Source organism: Centropristis striata, chromosome 13, assembly GCF_030273125.1.
Source record: "Centropristis striata isolate RG_2023a ecotype Rhode Island chromosome 13, C.striata_1.0, whole genome shotgun sequence".
NCBI classification, from domain to species: domain Eukaryota; kingdom Metazoa; phylum Chordata; class Actinopteri; order Perciformes; family Serranidae; genus Centropristis; species Centropristis striata.
This window is the reverse complement of record NC_081529.1, coordinates 22,102,020-22,120,458: the sequence shown is the minus strand read 5'-3', so window position 1 is coordinate 22,120,458 and position 18,439 is coordinate 22,102,020. Positions and strand designations below refer to the sequence as shown.

At 40.4% G+C, this 18,439-nt stretch overlaps 2 protein-coding genes across 2 annotated transcripts; both read left to right on the top strand.

The window, feature by feature from the left end:
• The first annotated feature begins 79 nt into the window (after positions 1 to 79).
• On the top strand, positions 80 to 6,495 carry mettl23 (methyltransferase 23, arginine). Its single transcript, XM_059348759.1, has 5 exons — positions 80 to 363; positions 2,095 to 2,199; positions 3,737 to 3,974; positions 4,058 to 4,142; positions 4,883 to 6,495. The coding sequence occupies exons 1-5, from the start codon at positions 268 to 270 to the stop codon at positions 5,043 to 5,045; spliced, it is 687 nt and encodes a 228-aa protein (XP_059204742.1). The 5' UTR covers positions 80 to 267; the 3' UTR covers positions 5,046 to 6,495.
• Positions 6,496 to 10,842: 4,347 nt separating this feature from the next.
• LOC131983918 (GTPase IMAP family member 4-like) lies at positions 10,843 to 13,249 on the top strand. Its single transcript, XM_059348757.1, has 2 exons — positions 10,843 to 10,883; positions 11,940 to 13,249. The coding sequence occupies exons 1-2, from the start codon at positions 10,859 to 10,861 to the stop codon at positions 12,674 to 12,676; spliced, it is 762 nt and encodes a 253-aa protein (XP_059204740.1). The 5' UTR covers positions 10,843 to 10,858; the 3' UTR covers positions 12,677 to 13,249.
• The last annotated feature ends 5,190 nt before the right edge of the window (positions 13,250 to 18,439 follow it).

Sequence of the window (18,439 nt, the reverse complement as noted above, 5' to 3'; positions counted from 1 at the left end):
GCCTTGGCCGAAGCAGAACGTTGATTGGATTGGAATGTAAAATAACCCTTCCCGCCAGGCGTTTACGCTGATTTGATTGGCTGTTGGAGCGTCCTTCTTTTGTTGTGGTCAAAACGGAAATAGACACAAGCGTGGCTACCGGCTATCGATATAATGTCGATTTAAATATCAATCAAAAGTGTTTTATAGGAATTTCTCAGCAGAAGTTTAAGGGTTGGAATATTAGCTCGCGATGAAGTAATGTGATTTAAGGTATTAACCCGCACAATGGACGACTGTGGAGCACCCAGCATAGCACACAAAGTTTTCACGTTTGAAGACAAGAAAAATCCACAGGAGTCCCTTTCTGTCTCCGTACCAGAGGTGTGTATTATTCCTTACTAACATTATTATACTTCAACTACAGCAGTACTTTAAAGGCCCCTGTGTAAAACGGGCTTCAGCGTATGACATAAAATAGCTTTTGTCTGGGGTGCGTGTTGTGCTGTCATAGAATCAAGGTGCTCACGCCTGAAAAATCTGTGAATTTAAGGTATTTGTGTGTATTTTAGAAATATAGACCTGTTAAGAGACCAAACAGAGACTGTGCACGATACATTAGAGCCATCCCTATAATTCGGCACACGTCCAGTAACAAGATGTATTGATCTAAGTAACACTGGAACTCATATAATGCCTCTGACCATTAATTCTTGATCATTTAAATGAACCATGGTTATGTACGTGGTTTGTATCTGCTAGAAACAACATGGTTTGATTCCACACGTTAGACCCCTCGCTTTAAATCGGCATAAAATGTATCAATCTAAATACAGTTCTAACTAATATAATTAACTCAATATATGAACCAGTCAGACTACAGTGAAGACACAACGTCCTGCATGGTGATGATGTAGCTGAAGACTTTAACTGTTAGAACATTTTTAATGTCTTGAAACATTCTCCTAATGTGTGGTTATGATGTTCAAAGCACCCTTAACCCTATAAAGCCGAATGTATCATATTTGATGCACGAGTTTTTGAGACCTCTATATGAAAGAGGATTAGGGCCACACATGAAAAAAAAAATGGAGGTCTTACTCTATTCTCAGAATTCTGACTTTGAACTCAATTTTTTTCTTCATGTGTACCTGGGTTATTCATTAGGGATCCGTAATTAATGCACATGAGGGCCTGCAGTCAATCAGTGACCCACTTGTCATTTTTAAAGTATATTTTTGTCAATTTTGAAAAAGTTAAGATAAGCAAAACTTTCAAATTGTTACTGATACCTCAATGGGAGTATTTAGTGGACTGATGTAATGTAAAATTAATTGATGCTTCATAACTTAATTTAAAGTAAAACCGTGTGGAAAATGTGTATCAAATTTGATACAACAGGTATTAAGGACAACTTATTTGAAAATTTGTCAATTGTCATTTTTTTGCATTTCATACATTATGCATTAAATAAAGCAACATAAAGTATTTTTTCTCATTTAAACTAAGTAAAGGTTTAACTGACATAATTAGGTATATTTAGAGTAAAATTGAGATATCTCTCGAATAGTTCAAAGAAATACATAATTAGTTGGGTTTTTTGGTGTGTATTTTTAGATGGCAGAAAACTAAGCATTGCAGATGTGTTGAAGATAAACAAACTGAGCAACAAAGTGCACAAAAATACCAGATGTAGCAAAAATGATCTGCTGGTTCCACTGGTGGATCTGTCATTGCTGCATGAAAACTTCATATCAGCAGATGTTTGATGTTGTTATATGGAAAAAAATATTTTGTATGTTTGAGAGAAATGTTAAAAGGAAAGTCAAATTTTAATTGGTTAAAAATATTATGTTTATATGTTTTTGTTTCAAGAAAAACAAACTGTGAGCAACAAACGGCACCAAAAGATCCAATGTAGCAAATATGATACAAATTAGAATTCATATGTGCAAATTGATATTTATTATTATTGTTATATTTTAATTTGTCAGTAAGTAAAATAAACACTCCAGTTTAAAAGTATTAGAATTTTCTGGCAATTATTTCATGGTTCAGGCTTTATAGGGTTAAAATGTTAATAATGCCAGTTATGTTTTGTTCTCCCATCGTCAGGTTCTTGATCCTCAGTATGGCATGTACGTGTGGCCCTGTGCCGTGGTGCTGGCTCACTACCTCTGGACTCACAGAGCACAGCTCAGGGGCCAGACACTGCTGGAGGTGAGGAACTCCTGTTCCTCCTGCTCCTCCTCCTGCTCCTCTTCCTCTCCCCTTCTCTTCTCTTTCCTCCTCCTGCTCCTCCCCCTCCTCTCTCCTCCTCCTGTTCCTCCTCCTCCTTCTGCTCTTCCTCCTCATCTCCCTCCTCCTCTCTTCTCCTCCTCCTGCTCTCCTCCTCCTCTTCCTCTCCTCCTCCCCTCCTCTCTTTCCTCCTGCTCTCCCTCCTCCTGCTCCTCTTCCTCTCTCCCTCCACCTCCTCCTGCTTCTCCTCTCCCTCCTCCTGCTCCTCTCCCTCCTCCTCCTGCTTCTTCTCTCCCTCCTCCTGCTGCTCCCCTCCTCCTTTCCTCTCCTCTGTCCTCCTCCTCTCCCTCCTCCTCCATCTCCTCCTCTCCCTCCTCCTGCTCCTCCTCTCCTCTCTCCTCCTGCTCTCCCTCCTCCTGTCCCTCCTCCTGCTTCTCCTCTCCTCCTCTCCCTCCTCCTGCTCTCCTCCTCCTTTCCCTCTCCTCCTGCTCCTCTTCCTCTCTCCCTCCACCTCCTCCTGCACCTCTCCCTCCTCCTGCTCCTCTCCTTCCTCCTCCTGCTCCTCATCTCCTCTCCCTCCTCCTCCTCCTAAGAGCTTTCTTTTTTTTTTAAATATATGTGTATTAGTTTTCAACATTTGGCTCACATACATATTCAAATCCGCCGTCGGTAACTGTGCACAATGTCAGCAGCTGATCATAAACAAAGCAGCATGGCTAACTGTACACAAAGTGTCCACCGCTGATCGTGAATTAGCCAGCTTCGCTAACTGTGTCCGGTGCTTGTTGTAAACAAACAGAGATCGCTAAGTGAACACCTCCTACAGCAGCAGCACATACACACTGTACTGCTACAGAGCTAACTGTTAGCCTATTAGCACTGTACTACTGTGTACCTCGTTCTGCGACACCGGACTGCACTATGACAGGGCAGAATATCACGCCTTTGCAGGATTACTATGAACGCCCTAAGGCGAAGAGCTGGCAGCAGTATAGTGAGGATTTGCGGGATCACGCTATGAAAGGGGCTTATGTTTATTGTCGCTTGTGACCACTCGCTACTTCGCCGGATTTTAGAAATGTTGTTGTGGCGTCGAGTACTACGTCACATCCTGCTTAGTGTTCTATCCAATCACCAACCAGGCTTTTTTAAGGGGAGAAAAACAGCCCCGGTCTTCTACAGGGACAAAAAAACTACGGTCAGACGGCCGCTCCGGACAGCTCATATTCAAATTAGGGGCATTTCGGAGAGTGAGACCCACCTCATTCCGGGTGTTCGACTGTAATGGAAACACCCCTTATCTTACACTTGGGGCACAATGGAGATGCATTAGTGTTATATTTATGACATTGAGAGGGAGATATATGAACCCTGTGTAGGAGCTTCAGTTGCATAGCTCTCACTCAGTAACAAAGATTCATTGTTTTAGCACTTCTCCAAGCGTCCTCTCATTCAACATCTGTTATCTGAACATTAAGATGGGGAGGAAGAGCTCTCTGATCTGTCCCTGTCTCCACAGCTGGGTGCAGGTGTGAGTCTACCAGGTGTGGTGGCTGCAAAGTGCGGAGCGAAGGTGATCCTGTCGGACAGCGCTGAGACTCCTCAGTGTCTGCAGAACTGCAGGCGCAGCTGTGCAGCCAACAGCCTCCCTGGTGTGGAGGTGCTGGGGATCACCTGGGGGGAAGTGTCCCCGGCTCTGGTGCTGCTTCCACCGCTGGACATCATCGTGGGGTCGGACGTCTTCTACGAGCCACAGGGTTGGTTTTCTTACGTCTGCGTACTTTTGGCCTGGTAGCATGTGCAGAAACCTGACTCATTAAACTTCTGTGACCTGTTGCAGACTTTGAAGACGTCCTCCTGACTGTTGCTTTTCTTCTGAGAAAAAACCCCACAGCTCAGTTCTGGACCACGTACCAAGAGAGGAGGTGAGGCAAAACTACAGCACATTTAAAAATATGTTTTTAAAAATATTTTCTTCTGATTTTAAGCCATTTACTCGTCTGAACCCCACCAATACCAAAAGTATGTTTTCTTTAATACAGTGTCCATCATTTATTATAGAAAGAAACTGTAAAAACAGACCGTATCATCAGAGTTTGAACTTTCCGACGGTCCTTGAACAGATGTTTGCACTAACCAGATCCTGTTAATAACATTTAATTCTGCTCCTCAGAGACACTAAAGACATGATTGATTCTGCTGAGACCAACGGTCACGAGACAAATATTCTAAAATCTGTTTAAGCAGAGAGGAGAGGACAGGAGAGGCTAGAAACATGACAATACTTCAACATGTGGAGAAAACTGGTTTTTACAACAATCAGGACACTTGGAAAAGTGTTTATATATAAATTCTGTTTTATCACAGTTAAGAATATCATTTCTCAGAGAAAGTCAACTTTTTTTCTGATTTCTGTCATTCTAACTGTGTTATTGTGCACAAAGACATATTTGAGTTGTTCTGATTGTGCTGATTCCATAAAGCTGCAGGACTTAGAGATTATATAGATTTTATATGTTGCAGTGAAACACAAGGACACAGAGAGGAGGATGTAGAAAGAGCTAAATGTCCTGTAACTGTTTTCTGGGGTTCAGAGGGTTAAACCTAAGATTTGTGGTTGCTTTAGTCCTAACCTCCTCCTCCTCCTCCTCCTCCTCCTCCTCAGTGCTGACTGGTCCATAGAGGTGCTGCTCCACAGGTGGAAGCTGAGCTGTGAGGAGGTTCAGCTGGACACGTTTGATGCAGATGAAGCGGAGCTGGCTGGATCTAATCTGCCCGGAAACAAAAGCGTGTTCATGATGAAGATCACGCAGAGGACAGGAGACTGACAGTGTCCATAAAGAGATGTGTGGCAGAAGACGGAGAGAGAATAACATGAGAATGCATATATTTATGAAAAATGTATTTTTATTAATTTAATTTATATATTGACTAAAATGTCTTAGGAAGGAAGCTGCATGACTCATGAATCATATTTTAAACAGCTCTAGTTTGGGGTTTCATTCATCAATATCTCCTTCTGTTTTTTGCTTAAATTTGTTCTAAAGAAAGTTCCTAAGAACAATATAAGAACCCAATTAGCTGATATACTATATTGCATGTAAGTATTGCATGTAAGTATCGCATATCAAATTTAGATTATGGGCATTACGCTAAGCAACATGAATGTCATCACTGAATTACATAGTAATGCAACATAAGAAGTGAATAAAGCTAAATCTCCGATTAGCATGCTAATCGCGAATAACAGAATTTGCACATTACATGCCACACTACAACGTCTGCAACTCCATAAAACACTTACTTTTCATAAGGTACGCACACCATCCAGCACATACACATCAAAAATTGATATTTGCTGGAAACTATTTGAATATTATTGGAAAAGTAGGTAGGAAAATTGACTTCCAGATGAGATGAGTCAGGCGTGGAAATTCAGAGTGAATTGTGTTACTGACCAGGTGTAGGCCTATCACACAATGGGGCGGAGCTCCCCTAAAAGTGTCCAATCAGAAACACTGCAATGCCGCAAAACGTCCTAATGATATTTTGAAAAATGAATTCAATAATCTTAAAAATCGAGGATGCACACCTTCCTGCCATGCGTAAGCCAGATAAGAAATCTTAGGTCAGCGAGATATGCCCTAGACACACACACACACAGATATATATATATATGTATATATATATATATATTAATCAAAGAAAATGCAAACACCAGTTATTCTGCACACGTCAGCATTTAAAAGTGCATATGTGTTCTATAGTTTGCTAGACTTTGTTCTTGAAAGGGAAAAAGAAAAAATCCCAATTAAGGAAACTGGTGAGAAGAAGAACTGTTTTTTAAGGAGAACATGTGAGTTAAAGTGTGTTTCTTCCTGTGAGCAGCAGAGGGCAGCAGCTCATTAAACACCAGTGTGTGAGCTCTGACTCGTGCTCTTTGATTCCTGTGTTTTAATTTGATCCTTTGGGTGGGGCTGGTAAACTTTCCTGCTCAGACTGTCTTTAACTGTTGCACGCTTACTACTTCTATAATGAAATGTAGCGCAGTTTTACTATTACTGTTATGTGTTGATATTTTAACATTTCTCTGACACATTTACTCAAGAACTCTGCTTCAGGAGGGTTTCGGGGACTTTAACATTCTCTCTTTTTTTTTTTTTTTTACGGCTCTGATTCATTCAGCAGCTGGAGTCACTTTACTGACATTAAAACATCTCATGAGTTGTGTAATCGGTTATGTAACAGAGTTAAAGTCTCCATTTCAACAGACCTCAAGTCATCGTGTCTGCTTCTTTTGTCAAATGTTCTCAAGAAAACTACGACAGACTATATGTGCTTTTTCAGCACTACAACAAAGTGTAGAAGGTCAAAATTGAAGGGAACAATCCAGAATCCCACATTCAGACTCAAAAATCAGCAGAGAAAAATCCATGCTATGATCTGGTTTCAGAAACTTTGTGACATTTAGTAGATTTGTGTGTTTTGTGTGATTGTATGGCAGCTCTTTTGTTGTGTTGTTGCTTGTGAATCTAGTGTCTCAGTCATCCATCCTGTGAATGCTCTAGGTCTCTAGTTTGTTGGTTGTAAAGTTTCATGAGGTGTAAACACACCCTGCCTTTCTCAGGAATCGCTTCCATTCTGGCAGCGGTTGGTAACTGTTTCTCCCTCCAGTTTCTGAGGAATCATTTAGGTGAAGTTAAAATCTCTTTGTCACGTCTAATTGAACGTGTTGTGTTGCAGGTTGTTGCATGGATCTGAATAACAGGTTTTTATTTTTGTTTTCTGTACTTTCTCCCACGGGGTAGAGCTTGTTACAATCACTGAGTATATTTCTCGATATGTTTTATTGTTTGTTTTTTAAAAGATATTTTTTGGGCATATTATAGCTTTATTGATAGTAGAGAGATATTCAGAGTAAAAGGGAGAGACAGAGGGGAAGACATGCGGGAAAGGGCTCCGAGCCAGAATCAAACCAGGCCACCTGCTCACAACGACGGGGCCTCTATGGTATGCGCTCTACCAGGTGTGCCACCGGAAACCCAATGTATTATTGATTGTTTTTACATACAGGAGTGCATATGGTGCACCTTCTGAAATGTAAACTCGACATAAACACAGTGATCATCGTCTCTCCCGTCCTCTGTTCAAGGCTTTAGAACAAAGTTTTACAGCTGATCTCTGACGCTCACCTCACAAGGGGCACTGCAGCTACACTGACTACAGAGTCCTGAATCCTGAAAATAAGTTAGCATGTTAGCGCCCTGGGGTCAGTGAGGACTCTGAATGGGTTTTTTATTAGGAGCTGAAATAAGGTCTGTGGAAACATGAGCTGAAGAGATGCTTGTGTTTAGTTTTACGACATAAAATACATTAGTAATTACCCCTACTTGTGAATTTTGTAGTTTTTACGTGTCCTTAAAAAGGCGCCTGCTAACTAGTGGCTAAATGAGACTACAGCAACTGTTGGGACATTAAACGTCGTCACGCTGGACAAGGACAGTTACTTTCCCCCTATCCTCACTGCCTCTAGTCCAGTTTCACAGATAAGGTTAATAAACTATTTAACAGATGGTTTGGCGAGCTGGTCAAACAGCTGGTTAGCTAATCGGAGAGCGTCTGAAGCTAACAGGAGGGACATGAAGTCATGTGACCGTGGTGTAGTTCTCTATAGTATAACGTTAACTTTCATCTGTCAACATTATCCTGCTTAACAAAAGGCGAAACATCAGAAACGTTTATTTTCTGCAAAGATCCACAATCCCAGAGGAGAACTCTAACAGATCCCGTGGAGATGCTACTTCCGGGTTGGCCTACAGGAATATGTCATTTTGTTTGCTCTCTACTGCACCAGGGGGTTTAGTGCGCGTTTCAAGACCCCTGATGGACAATCGGCCCCGGTTGATGGTTGATGAGCAGCAAGCACATCATCCAAGGTCCAGGCTTAGCCCCTGAGCTTTTCCACACTGAACCATAGCCGGTGGTGGTGCGCCCCTTGGAGGGGGCTGCCTTCCTAAAGAACTGGACTCTGAGAAGACCGGCCTCTGGCGTGCCAAGGTTGACGGGGTTGCGGTAAAGCCTTGGCAGGTCTTTGGCAGGTTTACAGGCTTCTTTGGAAGAAGGAATGTGTGTTTACTTTGGCTACATGTTCAATCCAGTTCTGAGGAAACTTATCAGCTCAACTCTGTTTCAAAAGAAGCTGCAATAACTGGTTCATTTAAGTTGGATTTATTGCTTCTCAACTCTCAATAAACAAAGAGTTTAAAACAGTTTAAAAGTTCAGCTTCCACAGTCTTGAGCTCTTTGTGTCCACATGTTTGTAATTATTGCTCCGGAAAAAGCAAAGCACTCTGGTTTGTAAAACCCCCGAGTCCTCAGCAAGAAAGAGGAGGTGATTCTTGTTTGGTTTGAGTGTTGCACAATCAAACATTAAGGGGGTTAACTGGTTCAGAGAGGAAACAGAACGAAGCGGAAAGATATTTTGGCTCTTGTTGGAGACTTTCTTCTACAAAAATGGAAAGTTCATGGTGACAGAGAACAATGAAAGCACTGACAGACAACCCATCCTCTGTTTTGTTTTTTTGCAGCTTTTACCACATTGTTGAGCCGTTTTATCAAGTCTGAAAGGAGTTCATTTTAATACAAGCCATGTTTTTTATCAGGCTTGGACAATCCTGTCTGACCTTCGGAATCTTATCACATCTGGCAATTTACCACCAAATTCTGAGGAATCTTATCAGCACAAGTTATAGAATGGAGACACAGTTTCTAAATTATCTCAAACTTATCAGACAAATAAACTTGCAATAAGCCAATAATGACTGAGTTGTTGACTCAGGACTGGTATGCCTCAGTGAAGCAGTCGTTGTGTTGCAGTAATCACAAGTTGTTTACCACCACTTTCTGAGGAGTCTTATCAATTTCGTTCAGAATGGGCTGTGATGACGAGTTAAAGTGTCTTTGTCAGGTCAGATTTATAACATTTCCATTTGATCTTTCACTGATACATCATGTGCTCTCTGGAATTGATTCAAACATTTTTTATGAGGTAAAAGTGTAACCATGATACAACAGATTTGACCCGGGTTAAACATTATTCAGCTTCCACACCCTGTGAGCTCTGCACAGCACAGCTCTGCAACAAACTATATGCATAAAATGATTATAACAGCAGTGTTCTTATGTTCTTGCAGACCGTAGTTCAGACCAAGGAAGTGCATTTCGACAGAATAAACCTGAAAACACAAAAAACAGCACACAAACTGCAGCTATATTAGGAAACTATTTACAGAACAGAGCTACCCAATGAGGATTTCCTTCATCAGAAGTAAAGACAGTGACACTTTTCGTACTCTAAACTACATTAACTCTGCTAGATTTCATCCCAGTACTGTGGACTCTTAGTCGTGTTTACTTCATATCAAACAGCAAAGTCTTTCCATGGTCCCAAAAATGTCTGTGGTCGGCAAAAACAGCATCTGCATCCAATTTTCCTAAGGCGGTTTCCCCGCCCTGCTGCCCTGAGCAGAGAGAGAAGCAGAGCAGAGACAGGGAGGGGACAAACAGATGACCTCATGATCTCATGAGGCACTGCATAACTCCAGCTCTGATCATGTCGGCCTTGCTGCACATTAGTCCTGGGAAGAGAAATTAAATCTAGTCTCCGTCTGGACTGAATCTTTCCATCTCAGAGGCTCAGAGAGGAAAACCCAAATATCACTGAGGAGTGACTCCTCGTACTTTGAATATGTTGAGAATTGTCCGTGCATAGTAAACTCCTCCAAAAAAAATTGGAAACATTATTTCGGTCAATTCTTTATCCACTTTAATAATACTAATTAGTGTAGTTTTATATATGGTTGTAAAACCTGATTAGTCGCCTTGACAACAAGGTGCAGCTTGTCAGGATCGTGATTCTATGGAATGAGAAGGTCAGCTAAACGTGTGGGGAGTGGCTAAAAACAATGTGCCAAACTCCCTGCAGTATCTCCTGTTGGTGCTGCGGGTGTGAGATCTGATTGGCTCCTGACTGACAGCACCTGTGTGCGAGGATCCTGCAGCTCTGTTGAGTGTATGTGTGTGTGTGCTCCACGTTTTTCCCTACAGGATCACAGCTGGAAGCTGCTGTTCCTGGACACAGGCTGCAGCATTATTTTAACATATTTCCAAACTAAGGACCAAGTTCTGCAGACTGGTGAAGTCAAAGACAGACAACTGAGGTCCCAGTGACAATGGTCAATATGTATAGCTTTTCATTATTCCTGTGGGAGAATGCAATCCTCCAATCCACCTGAAGCTCAGAACCTGAACACCAACAGGAGAATACTGCAGAGGGTTTGGCACGTTTTCTTTGGGCACTCCCCACATGTTCAGCTCTTTCCAGAATCACGATCTGGACAAGCTGCATCTCGTTGTAAAGGTGACTAATCTGGCTATCCACCGATATATAATACAGCACCAAAACAGCTACATTTGTCTTTCTGACTTGTGACTGGTTGGCTGTCTAGGTAACAGATGACACATGTTTAAGGGGCGGGGACTACACAGACTTTAAAATATATAAAGATGAAATTAAACTATCCAACCCCAACACATCAACAGCACCCAGACATCACAGATCAGCTGCTTCCACGAGGCAAACATGTCCAGCAAACTTCCTAAAGCCGGTGAGTATATTTAATATAAAGTCCTCTGACTGTGTCGTGTCTGAGCTGCAGCTGATTCTCTTTGAATCCACATCAACATCAGTGATGTTTCTAAGAGGCTTCTTCTTCAGAGAAATATTTAAGTGTTAACTTTAAATACTTTAATTATTTTACTGAGCACCTACTAAGTTTTCTTTGATTGTTCTGCAGCTGTACACTCTTTGTTGTATTACTCTTTACTCTTTAGCTGCATTTTAAAGATTCACATTATGCAGCATCTTATTTATAATTCTTGTGTTTATAAATTATTTATATCTGGCATAATTACATTGTTCTATTGAATCTTTTCAGCCTAACTCTAATTAAAGGTATCTAAATATATGTTTTATTTACGGTGATTTAGCCTTTTAGACAAATCTAGTGCATGGTGCAAAATAAGAAATGATCAGTGCTGTCCAACTCTTACATGCTTTATCATTAAACAGCTTATTGTTAGTTATATTTTAAGTGATTTCATTTCTCAGTGATTCAGACAGAATTTTACCAAACAAAGAGTAATTGCAGATACAGACGGCTGTAAACTGAAATTTGGTGGTGAGATATTTAAACCTTTTAACCTCATAGTGAATGTATGTATTTTCACTGTCTCATGATAACTCATGTTGGCTAAAAAATGACAGTTAAAATGGCTTTGACAACATAAATGTGGTTGGACGGGTTTCAGCCATATTCCATAAAGATAGAATACAAACATTATGTTGAAGTGGACAAGGTAGTTTCGATCTGACATATCCATCAGTTTAAAGTAACAAATAAAGTGTCAAAGTACTTTCTGCATCACTTCTGTTAGATAATATTATATATATATATATATATATATATATATATATATATATAATATTATGTGTGGACGTTAAAGTAATATGAACAAATAAAGTGTCAAAGTACTTTCTGCATCACTTCTGTCAGATAATAATCATGACAACCTGCGCACTCAGCTGCCTCAGATCACCTTTGTTTATAAGCTCCTAATTAATCATAATAATTAATAATGATAATGTTAAACTTCTCCTGCAGAGCTGAAGGTGCCGGAGTTGAGGATTGTGCTGGTGGGAATGACTGGAGGTGGGAAGACTTCAACCATGAACACCATCCTGGGAAGACCTGCTTTAACTGCAGCGTCTCCCTCCTCGCAGACAACAGAGTGCTGGATGGAAACGGTCAAGTCCGGAGGTCAAACACTGGTCGTTATCGATACTCCAGGCGTGATGAACACGGAGAAAACAAAAGAACAGGTGAAGAGAGACATCGTGGAATTCTTTGCACGTGCCGCTCCTGGTCCTCACGTGTTCCTGTTTGTGCTGAAGCAATGTTTTGGAAGTGAAGACGAAGATGCACTTAGAATAATTCGGAAGATCTTTGGTGAAGAGTCCCAAAAATACACAATGGCCTTGTTCACCTTTGGAGATGAATATGAGATTACCGACGACGATTTAAAGGACCAGTTCATCCGTAAACACGTTACTGGATATCATTGTTTTGACAACACAGGCGAGAAGAGAGAGCAGGTTCCTGCGCTGCTGGAGAAGATCAACGCCATGGTAGCAGAAAACAACGGGGAGCATTACACCAGTAAAATGTTGGAGAAGGCACAGGAAGTTAAAGAAGAAGAGCAGAAGAAAGCTGGTGGCGTTGCAGGACACGAGATTATAAAGAAAACGGTTACGTTTCTGTTAAGCAAAGCAGTGGGAGAGGAAGTAGCAGGAGTAATACTGCATACTGTGGACTCTGTGATGTCAATAACGCTTCCATAGACTGAACATCAAATCATCCACAGCTGAAGACTCACCTGAAGTCAAAAGCTTATGAAACAGTGATTATAACTTATAATTTGCCTCTCAGGGGTATTTTCATCAGGACACTGTCACTGAACTGATAGAAATCAACATGAAACTTGAAGATTCACATTATTACTTTTTTTTCTGAAATGTTATTCAAGATATGCAATCGAGGCATTACCTTATGAAATAATGTGCTAATTAGGGCAGAAGTGTGAACGTTGGATAAAATCGGGTTCAAAATGAATTTTGTTTAATTTTGTTGCTGACATATTAGAGTCAGCCCAGTCACCAGAATAATTTATGTGGCTGCAAACAACTTATGAATCAATATGTTGAATATGAACCTTTTCGAAACCGCTGCAGTTCTTAAAACACTGATTTGAGTTTGGTAAAGTTTGTTTCTGACTCCTTCTCATTCTGTGTATACCACAAGAATGTTGGTATCATTGTTTTCAGCACAACTCCACCTGTATGAACTGATCATTATTGTTTCCCTTTGACTTACTGGATCAACACCAACAACACAGTAAAACATAATGAGCAGGAACACCCAAGCAGCAACTTTCAGGTCTGAAACATGAGGCGAACAAAGTGTCTTAAACCTGCATTCTTTCTAATGGCCAGCAGGGGGCGACTCCACTGGCTGCAAAAAGAAGTCCTGTATAGTCATGAACATCTAGTTCTATATTTTATTCTAAATATATTTGACCTTATCTCCGGTTTTACTTGGCCGATCATCATCAAATACAAACTGGCCTCATGGAGTATAAAGGCAGAACTTTAGAGGGAAGCTGATGGCAGGAATCACGCTGCTGAACGGACGTCAGCAACAGGTCATGTGACCCAATCACGCTGTTGTGAAATATAGCTCCAGAGGGTTAAAACATTACTTCAAGACCCAATCTCCCGGTTCAAAGTCCTGATTCGTCACCAGACAAAACAAAGTTTCAGATCAACGTATCTGTGGTTTGCAAGAATGTTAAATGCTGGAAACAATTCATACTGCTCTATGTCAGTCCAAAGGGATCTTAATTGAGTGATCGATATTTAAAAGCCAATTTCCAGTGTTCAAATGATGATTTTCGAGTCTTTCAGACCTGGCGAAATGTGAAATAGATCAGTAGTTAAAAAGATACGTGGCTGGTTTCCCAAGAAGTGCTTTATAAATGCAAGAAGATGCAACTTCTGTCTGTTCTCTCTGCTGTGTCTGATGCAATGAATGAATGTTTGAAATTATGCAGCATTAACAGAAAACTTTTATTTTTGTATTCTTTCTTAAGACAAATGTTGGTGTGTGGGTTTTTAAATCACTGCTGTGAATATTAATTTTCTATCAGAGTTTCAGAGTTTTTATGGAATTAAATCACATCATCATCATCATCATATTAAAAGATGATCAAAACCAAACAGTGTCGTGTCTTTTTTTACACAACCATGTTCTGTGAGCTTTATGTGAAGGTGGGGATGAAGTGCAGATGTTCATCTTTAATATGATCAACAGCAGCGGATCACATTGGCTCAATGAACGGATACCAGAAAACTCATATATTTACAAACATTTCTCTTGCATTATAAATATTATGATTATAATAATAATAATAATAATAATAATAATAATTATTATTATTATTATTATTAATATAACAATAATAATAATAATAATAATAATTATTATTATTATTATTATTATTATTATTGATATTATTATAATAATGATAATAATTATAATAATAATATTAATCCATCTCCCCCCAAACCTGTTTGGGATGGGACTGAACCCTCTGAGCCCCAACAAGCAGTTTCAGGGCATTTTTTGCTCTTTGTACATTTTCCTTACTCTGTCCTTGTATTTCACTGCAACATATAAAATCTATATAAATCTATGTCCTGCAGCTTTATGGAATCAGCACAGCTCATGGCTAGAAGTGAGAACAAGTCAAAAATATCTTTGTGCGGAATAACACAGTTAGAATGACAGAAACCAGGAAAAAGTTTAATTTCTCTGATAAATTATATTTTTAAATGGAATTTTCATATAAACACTTTTCCAACAGCCCACAAGTGCCATGCAGTATAAAAAGTGTAGTGCATTAGTTGAGACAAAAGTGAGTGTGTGCAGGAATGTTTCGAGTTAAACTTGTGAATGCATTCAGATTCCAGCTGGACAAACAGCAACAGAATGTGAAGTGTTGTTGACTGTGGAGTTCATCACGTCTCTCAGCTTCCAACATCATCTGATTGTGTAGCAGAGTTATCCTGCTCAGACACATTTAAACAGGCCTCGTTCATCTTACAAACCTGTGAATCTGTTAATGAAAATAATGAACCGATGTGCAGGGTATAATTCTAGATGGGTTTCGTAATTTGAGATATTAAGCTGTGCACGTTTTTTGTTTTATGTTGAATGCTTTGCTAAAGAGGATAAATGTTTGGTTTGCATCTGATGACACATTTGTTGTTGTTGAGAACAGAGTGGAAGAGAGCTGCTGACCGCCCAGAAAAAGTGAAAGAAAAAAAGTTGTGTACTTCTGGGGAACGAGTCTATTCTGTCATGTTTTTGTGTCTAAGTGTGTAACGGTAGCAACAGTTTTTTAAAAATTGCATCACAGCAGCAGTGTACATCCAGTAAGAGTTATTGTTTCTACCACTGACAGGCTCAGAGTGTTACTGTTACTGTCACGGTCCAAAATCCCAGAGGAGAATTTGAACACATGATGCTAACTTCAGAGTCAGACTCTATGATGCTAACTTCAGAGTCAGACTCCATGATGCTAACTTCAGAGTCAGGCTACATGATGCTGACTTCAGAGTCAGAATACATGATACTAACTTCAGGGTCAGGCTACCTGATGCTAACTTCAGAGTCAGACTCTATGATGCTAACTTCAGAGTCAGGTTACATGATACTAACTTCAGGGTCAGGCTACATGATGCTAACTTAAGAGTCAGACTAAATGATGCTAACTTCAGAGTCAGACTGCATGATGCTAACTTCAGAGTCAGAATACATGATACTAACTTCAGGGTCAGGCTACCTGATGCTAACTTCAGAGTCAGACTACATGATGCTAACTTCAGAGTCAGACTACATGATGCTAACTTCAGAGTCAGACTGCATGATGCTAACTTCAGAGTCAGACTACATGATGCTAACTTCAGAGTCAGGTTACATGATGCTAACTTCGAGTCAGACTCTATGAAGCTAACTTCAGAGTCAGACTCTATGATGCTAACTTCAGAGTCAGGTTACATGATACTAACTTCAGGGTCAGGCTACATGATGCTAACTTCAGAGTCAGACTACATGATGCTAACTTCAGAGTCAGACTGCATGATGCTAACTTCAGAGTCAGACTACATGATGCTAACTTCAGAGTCAGGTTACATGATGCTAACTTCGAGTCAGACTCTATGATGCTAACTTCAGAGTCAGGCTCTATGATGATAACTTCAGAGTCAGGCTACATGATGCTAACTTCAGCGTCATGATGCTAACTTCAGAGTCACTCTACATGATGCTAACTTCAGAGTCAGACTCTATGATGCTAACTTCAGAGTCAGACTCTATGATGCTAACTTCAGAGTCAGGTTACATGATGCTAACTTCAGCGTCATGATGCTAACTTCAGAGTCACTCTACATGATGCTAACTTCAGAGTCAGACTACATGATGCTAACTTCAGAGTCAGACTACATGATGCTAACTTCAAGTCAGACTCTATGATGCTAACTTTAGAGTCACTCTACATGATGCTAACTTCAGAGTCAGGTTACATGATGCTAACTTCGAGTCAGACTCTATGATGCTAACTTCAGAGTCAGACTCTATGATGCTAACTTCAGAGTCAGGCTACATGATGCTAACTTCAGCGTCATGATGCTAACTTCAGAGTCACTCTACATGATGCTAACTTCAGAGTCAGACTACATGATGCTAACTTCAGAGTCAGACTCTATGATGCTAACTTCAGAGTCACACTCTATGATGCTCACTTCAGAGTCAGGTTACATGATGCTAACTTCAGAGTCACACTCTATGATGCTAACTTCAGAGTCAGGTTACATGATGCTAACTTCGAGTCAGACTCTATGATGCTAACTTCAGAGTCACTCTACATGATGCTAACTTCGAGTCAGACTCTATGATGCTAACTTCAGAGTCACTCTACATGATGCTAACTTCGAGTCAGACTCTATGATGCTAACTTCAGAGTCACTCTACATGATGCTAACTTCGAGTCAGACTCTATGATGCTAACTTCAGAGTCACTCTACATGATGCTAACTTCAGAGTCAGACTCTATGATGCTAACTTCAGAGTCAGGTTACATGATGCTAACTTCAGAGTCATGATGCTAACTTCAGAGTCACTCTACATGATGCTAACTTCAGAGTCAGACTACATGATGCTAACTACAGAGTCAGACTACATGAAAAAAAACGTCATTTTGTTTGCTGACTACAGACTGGCACCCATATAGGGTTGCCAACCGTCCCTTGAAAAATGGAATAGTCCCATATTTAGAAACAAAAGCACCCGTCCCTTATTGAGGTGACAGTAAAAAAAAAGTCAGTAAATGCCAATGAAAAAAGGAATAACAGCGCGCTTTATATGTAAACTAAAGGTAAACTTGTTCCCAGGCCCCGTCCTGCTCTGTGACCAATGAGCTGACAGCATATTCACACACGAGTATGACGATACAGAATACGCTCATCCCATTGGTGGAGGAGAAGATAGCAGAAGACAACAAAGCAGCATGCGTAGGTTACAATTGACACAGACGCAGTCACTGCTTTACGGGGCGATACACCTTCAAGCAGCAATGTGTCTAGTACTCCTCCGAGAAAAAAAACAGAAAAGGATGCAAAAATACTGAGGAATGGGAGAAAGGAAACACCTGGGTGGGAAAAAGTGCCGGCGCTCTTTTTCCGTAGCCCCTGGTGGACTGACTGATCTGAAACAACATGCTTCCAGTACTGCAGTCACGCCTTCTGCACTTTAAATTTTAGTGCGCAATTACATTGCACTTTACGGTAGCCCGTTTGTCAGCTGCATGACTCCAAAATAGCCATTCAATTGTATTCATGCTGCTCCAATAAAATAAATAAATCAAATTGTTATCAGCAAACTCCAGTGCATTCTTGAAGACCAGGTCCCCATGTGTTCATGACATGAATTTCAGGCCTTTTTACTGAACCAATTTGGAATTATGGAATGCCATAATCTTCCAAAATGGCCATTCAATTGCATACATGCTGCATTTTAAAAGCCAACAAAAGGAGTAACTCAAATTGTTATCAGTAAACTCCTACATCTACACACTACATCTTTGAAGAACAGGGCCTAATTGTTATGTTGTACTCAAGTGAATTGCTGGATAATAATTTGTTTTCCATGTATTCATGTCACACAAAAATATGCATCTAATTCAATTATTCAATTCAAGTTCGAGTCAAATTGTTAAAAAATCATTTCACTCACAAAAAAGGGGCTAAAAAATTTCACCACGCCAGGATGGGTGAAGGCAATCAGGTCGGCCGGCCCTGCCAATGAAGTGTCCCTTATTTATTTTTTGGGGAGTTGGCAACCCTACACCCATAGCAAGGCTACCAGTGGCATTTTAATTTCAATAAATGTGCACAGGTGCAGGAAGCACCTGTTCCTGTGAGGTCTCAGTAATAGTCAATATTTAAATGGTTGGTCATGCGAGGAAACAGCACCAGTTTTGTAGTCTT

Bases quoted from the DNA above. Each gene is read 5' to 3' on its own strand.
- mettl23 (XM_059348759.1), top strand. From the start codon at position 268: ATGGACGACTGTGGAGCACCCAGCATAGCACACAAAGTTTTCACGTTT. The intron at 2,200-3,736 runs GTGAGGAACTCC...CTGTCTCCACAG, and splicing joins GGGGCCAGACACTGCTGGAG to CTGGGTGCAGGTGTGAGTCT. The intron at 4,143-4,882 runs GTGAGGCAAAAC...CCTCCTCCTCAG, and splicing joins ACCACGTACCAAGAGAGGAG to TGCTGACTGGTCCATAGAGG.
- LOC131983918 (XM_059348757.1), top strand. From the start codon at position 10,859: ATGTCCAGCAAACTTCCTAAAGCCG. The intron at 10,884-11,939 runs GTGAGTATATTT...CTTCTCCTGCAG, and splicing joins CAGCAAACTTCCTAAAGCCG to AGCTGAAGGTGCCGGAGTTG.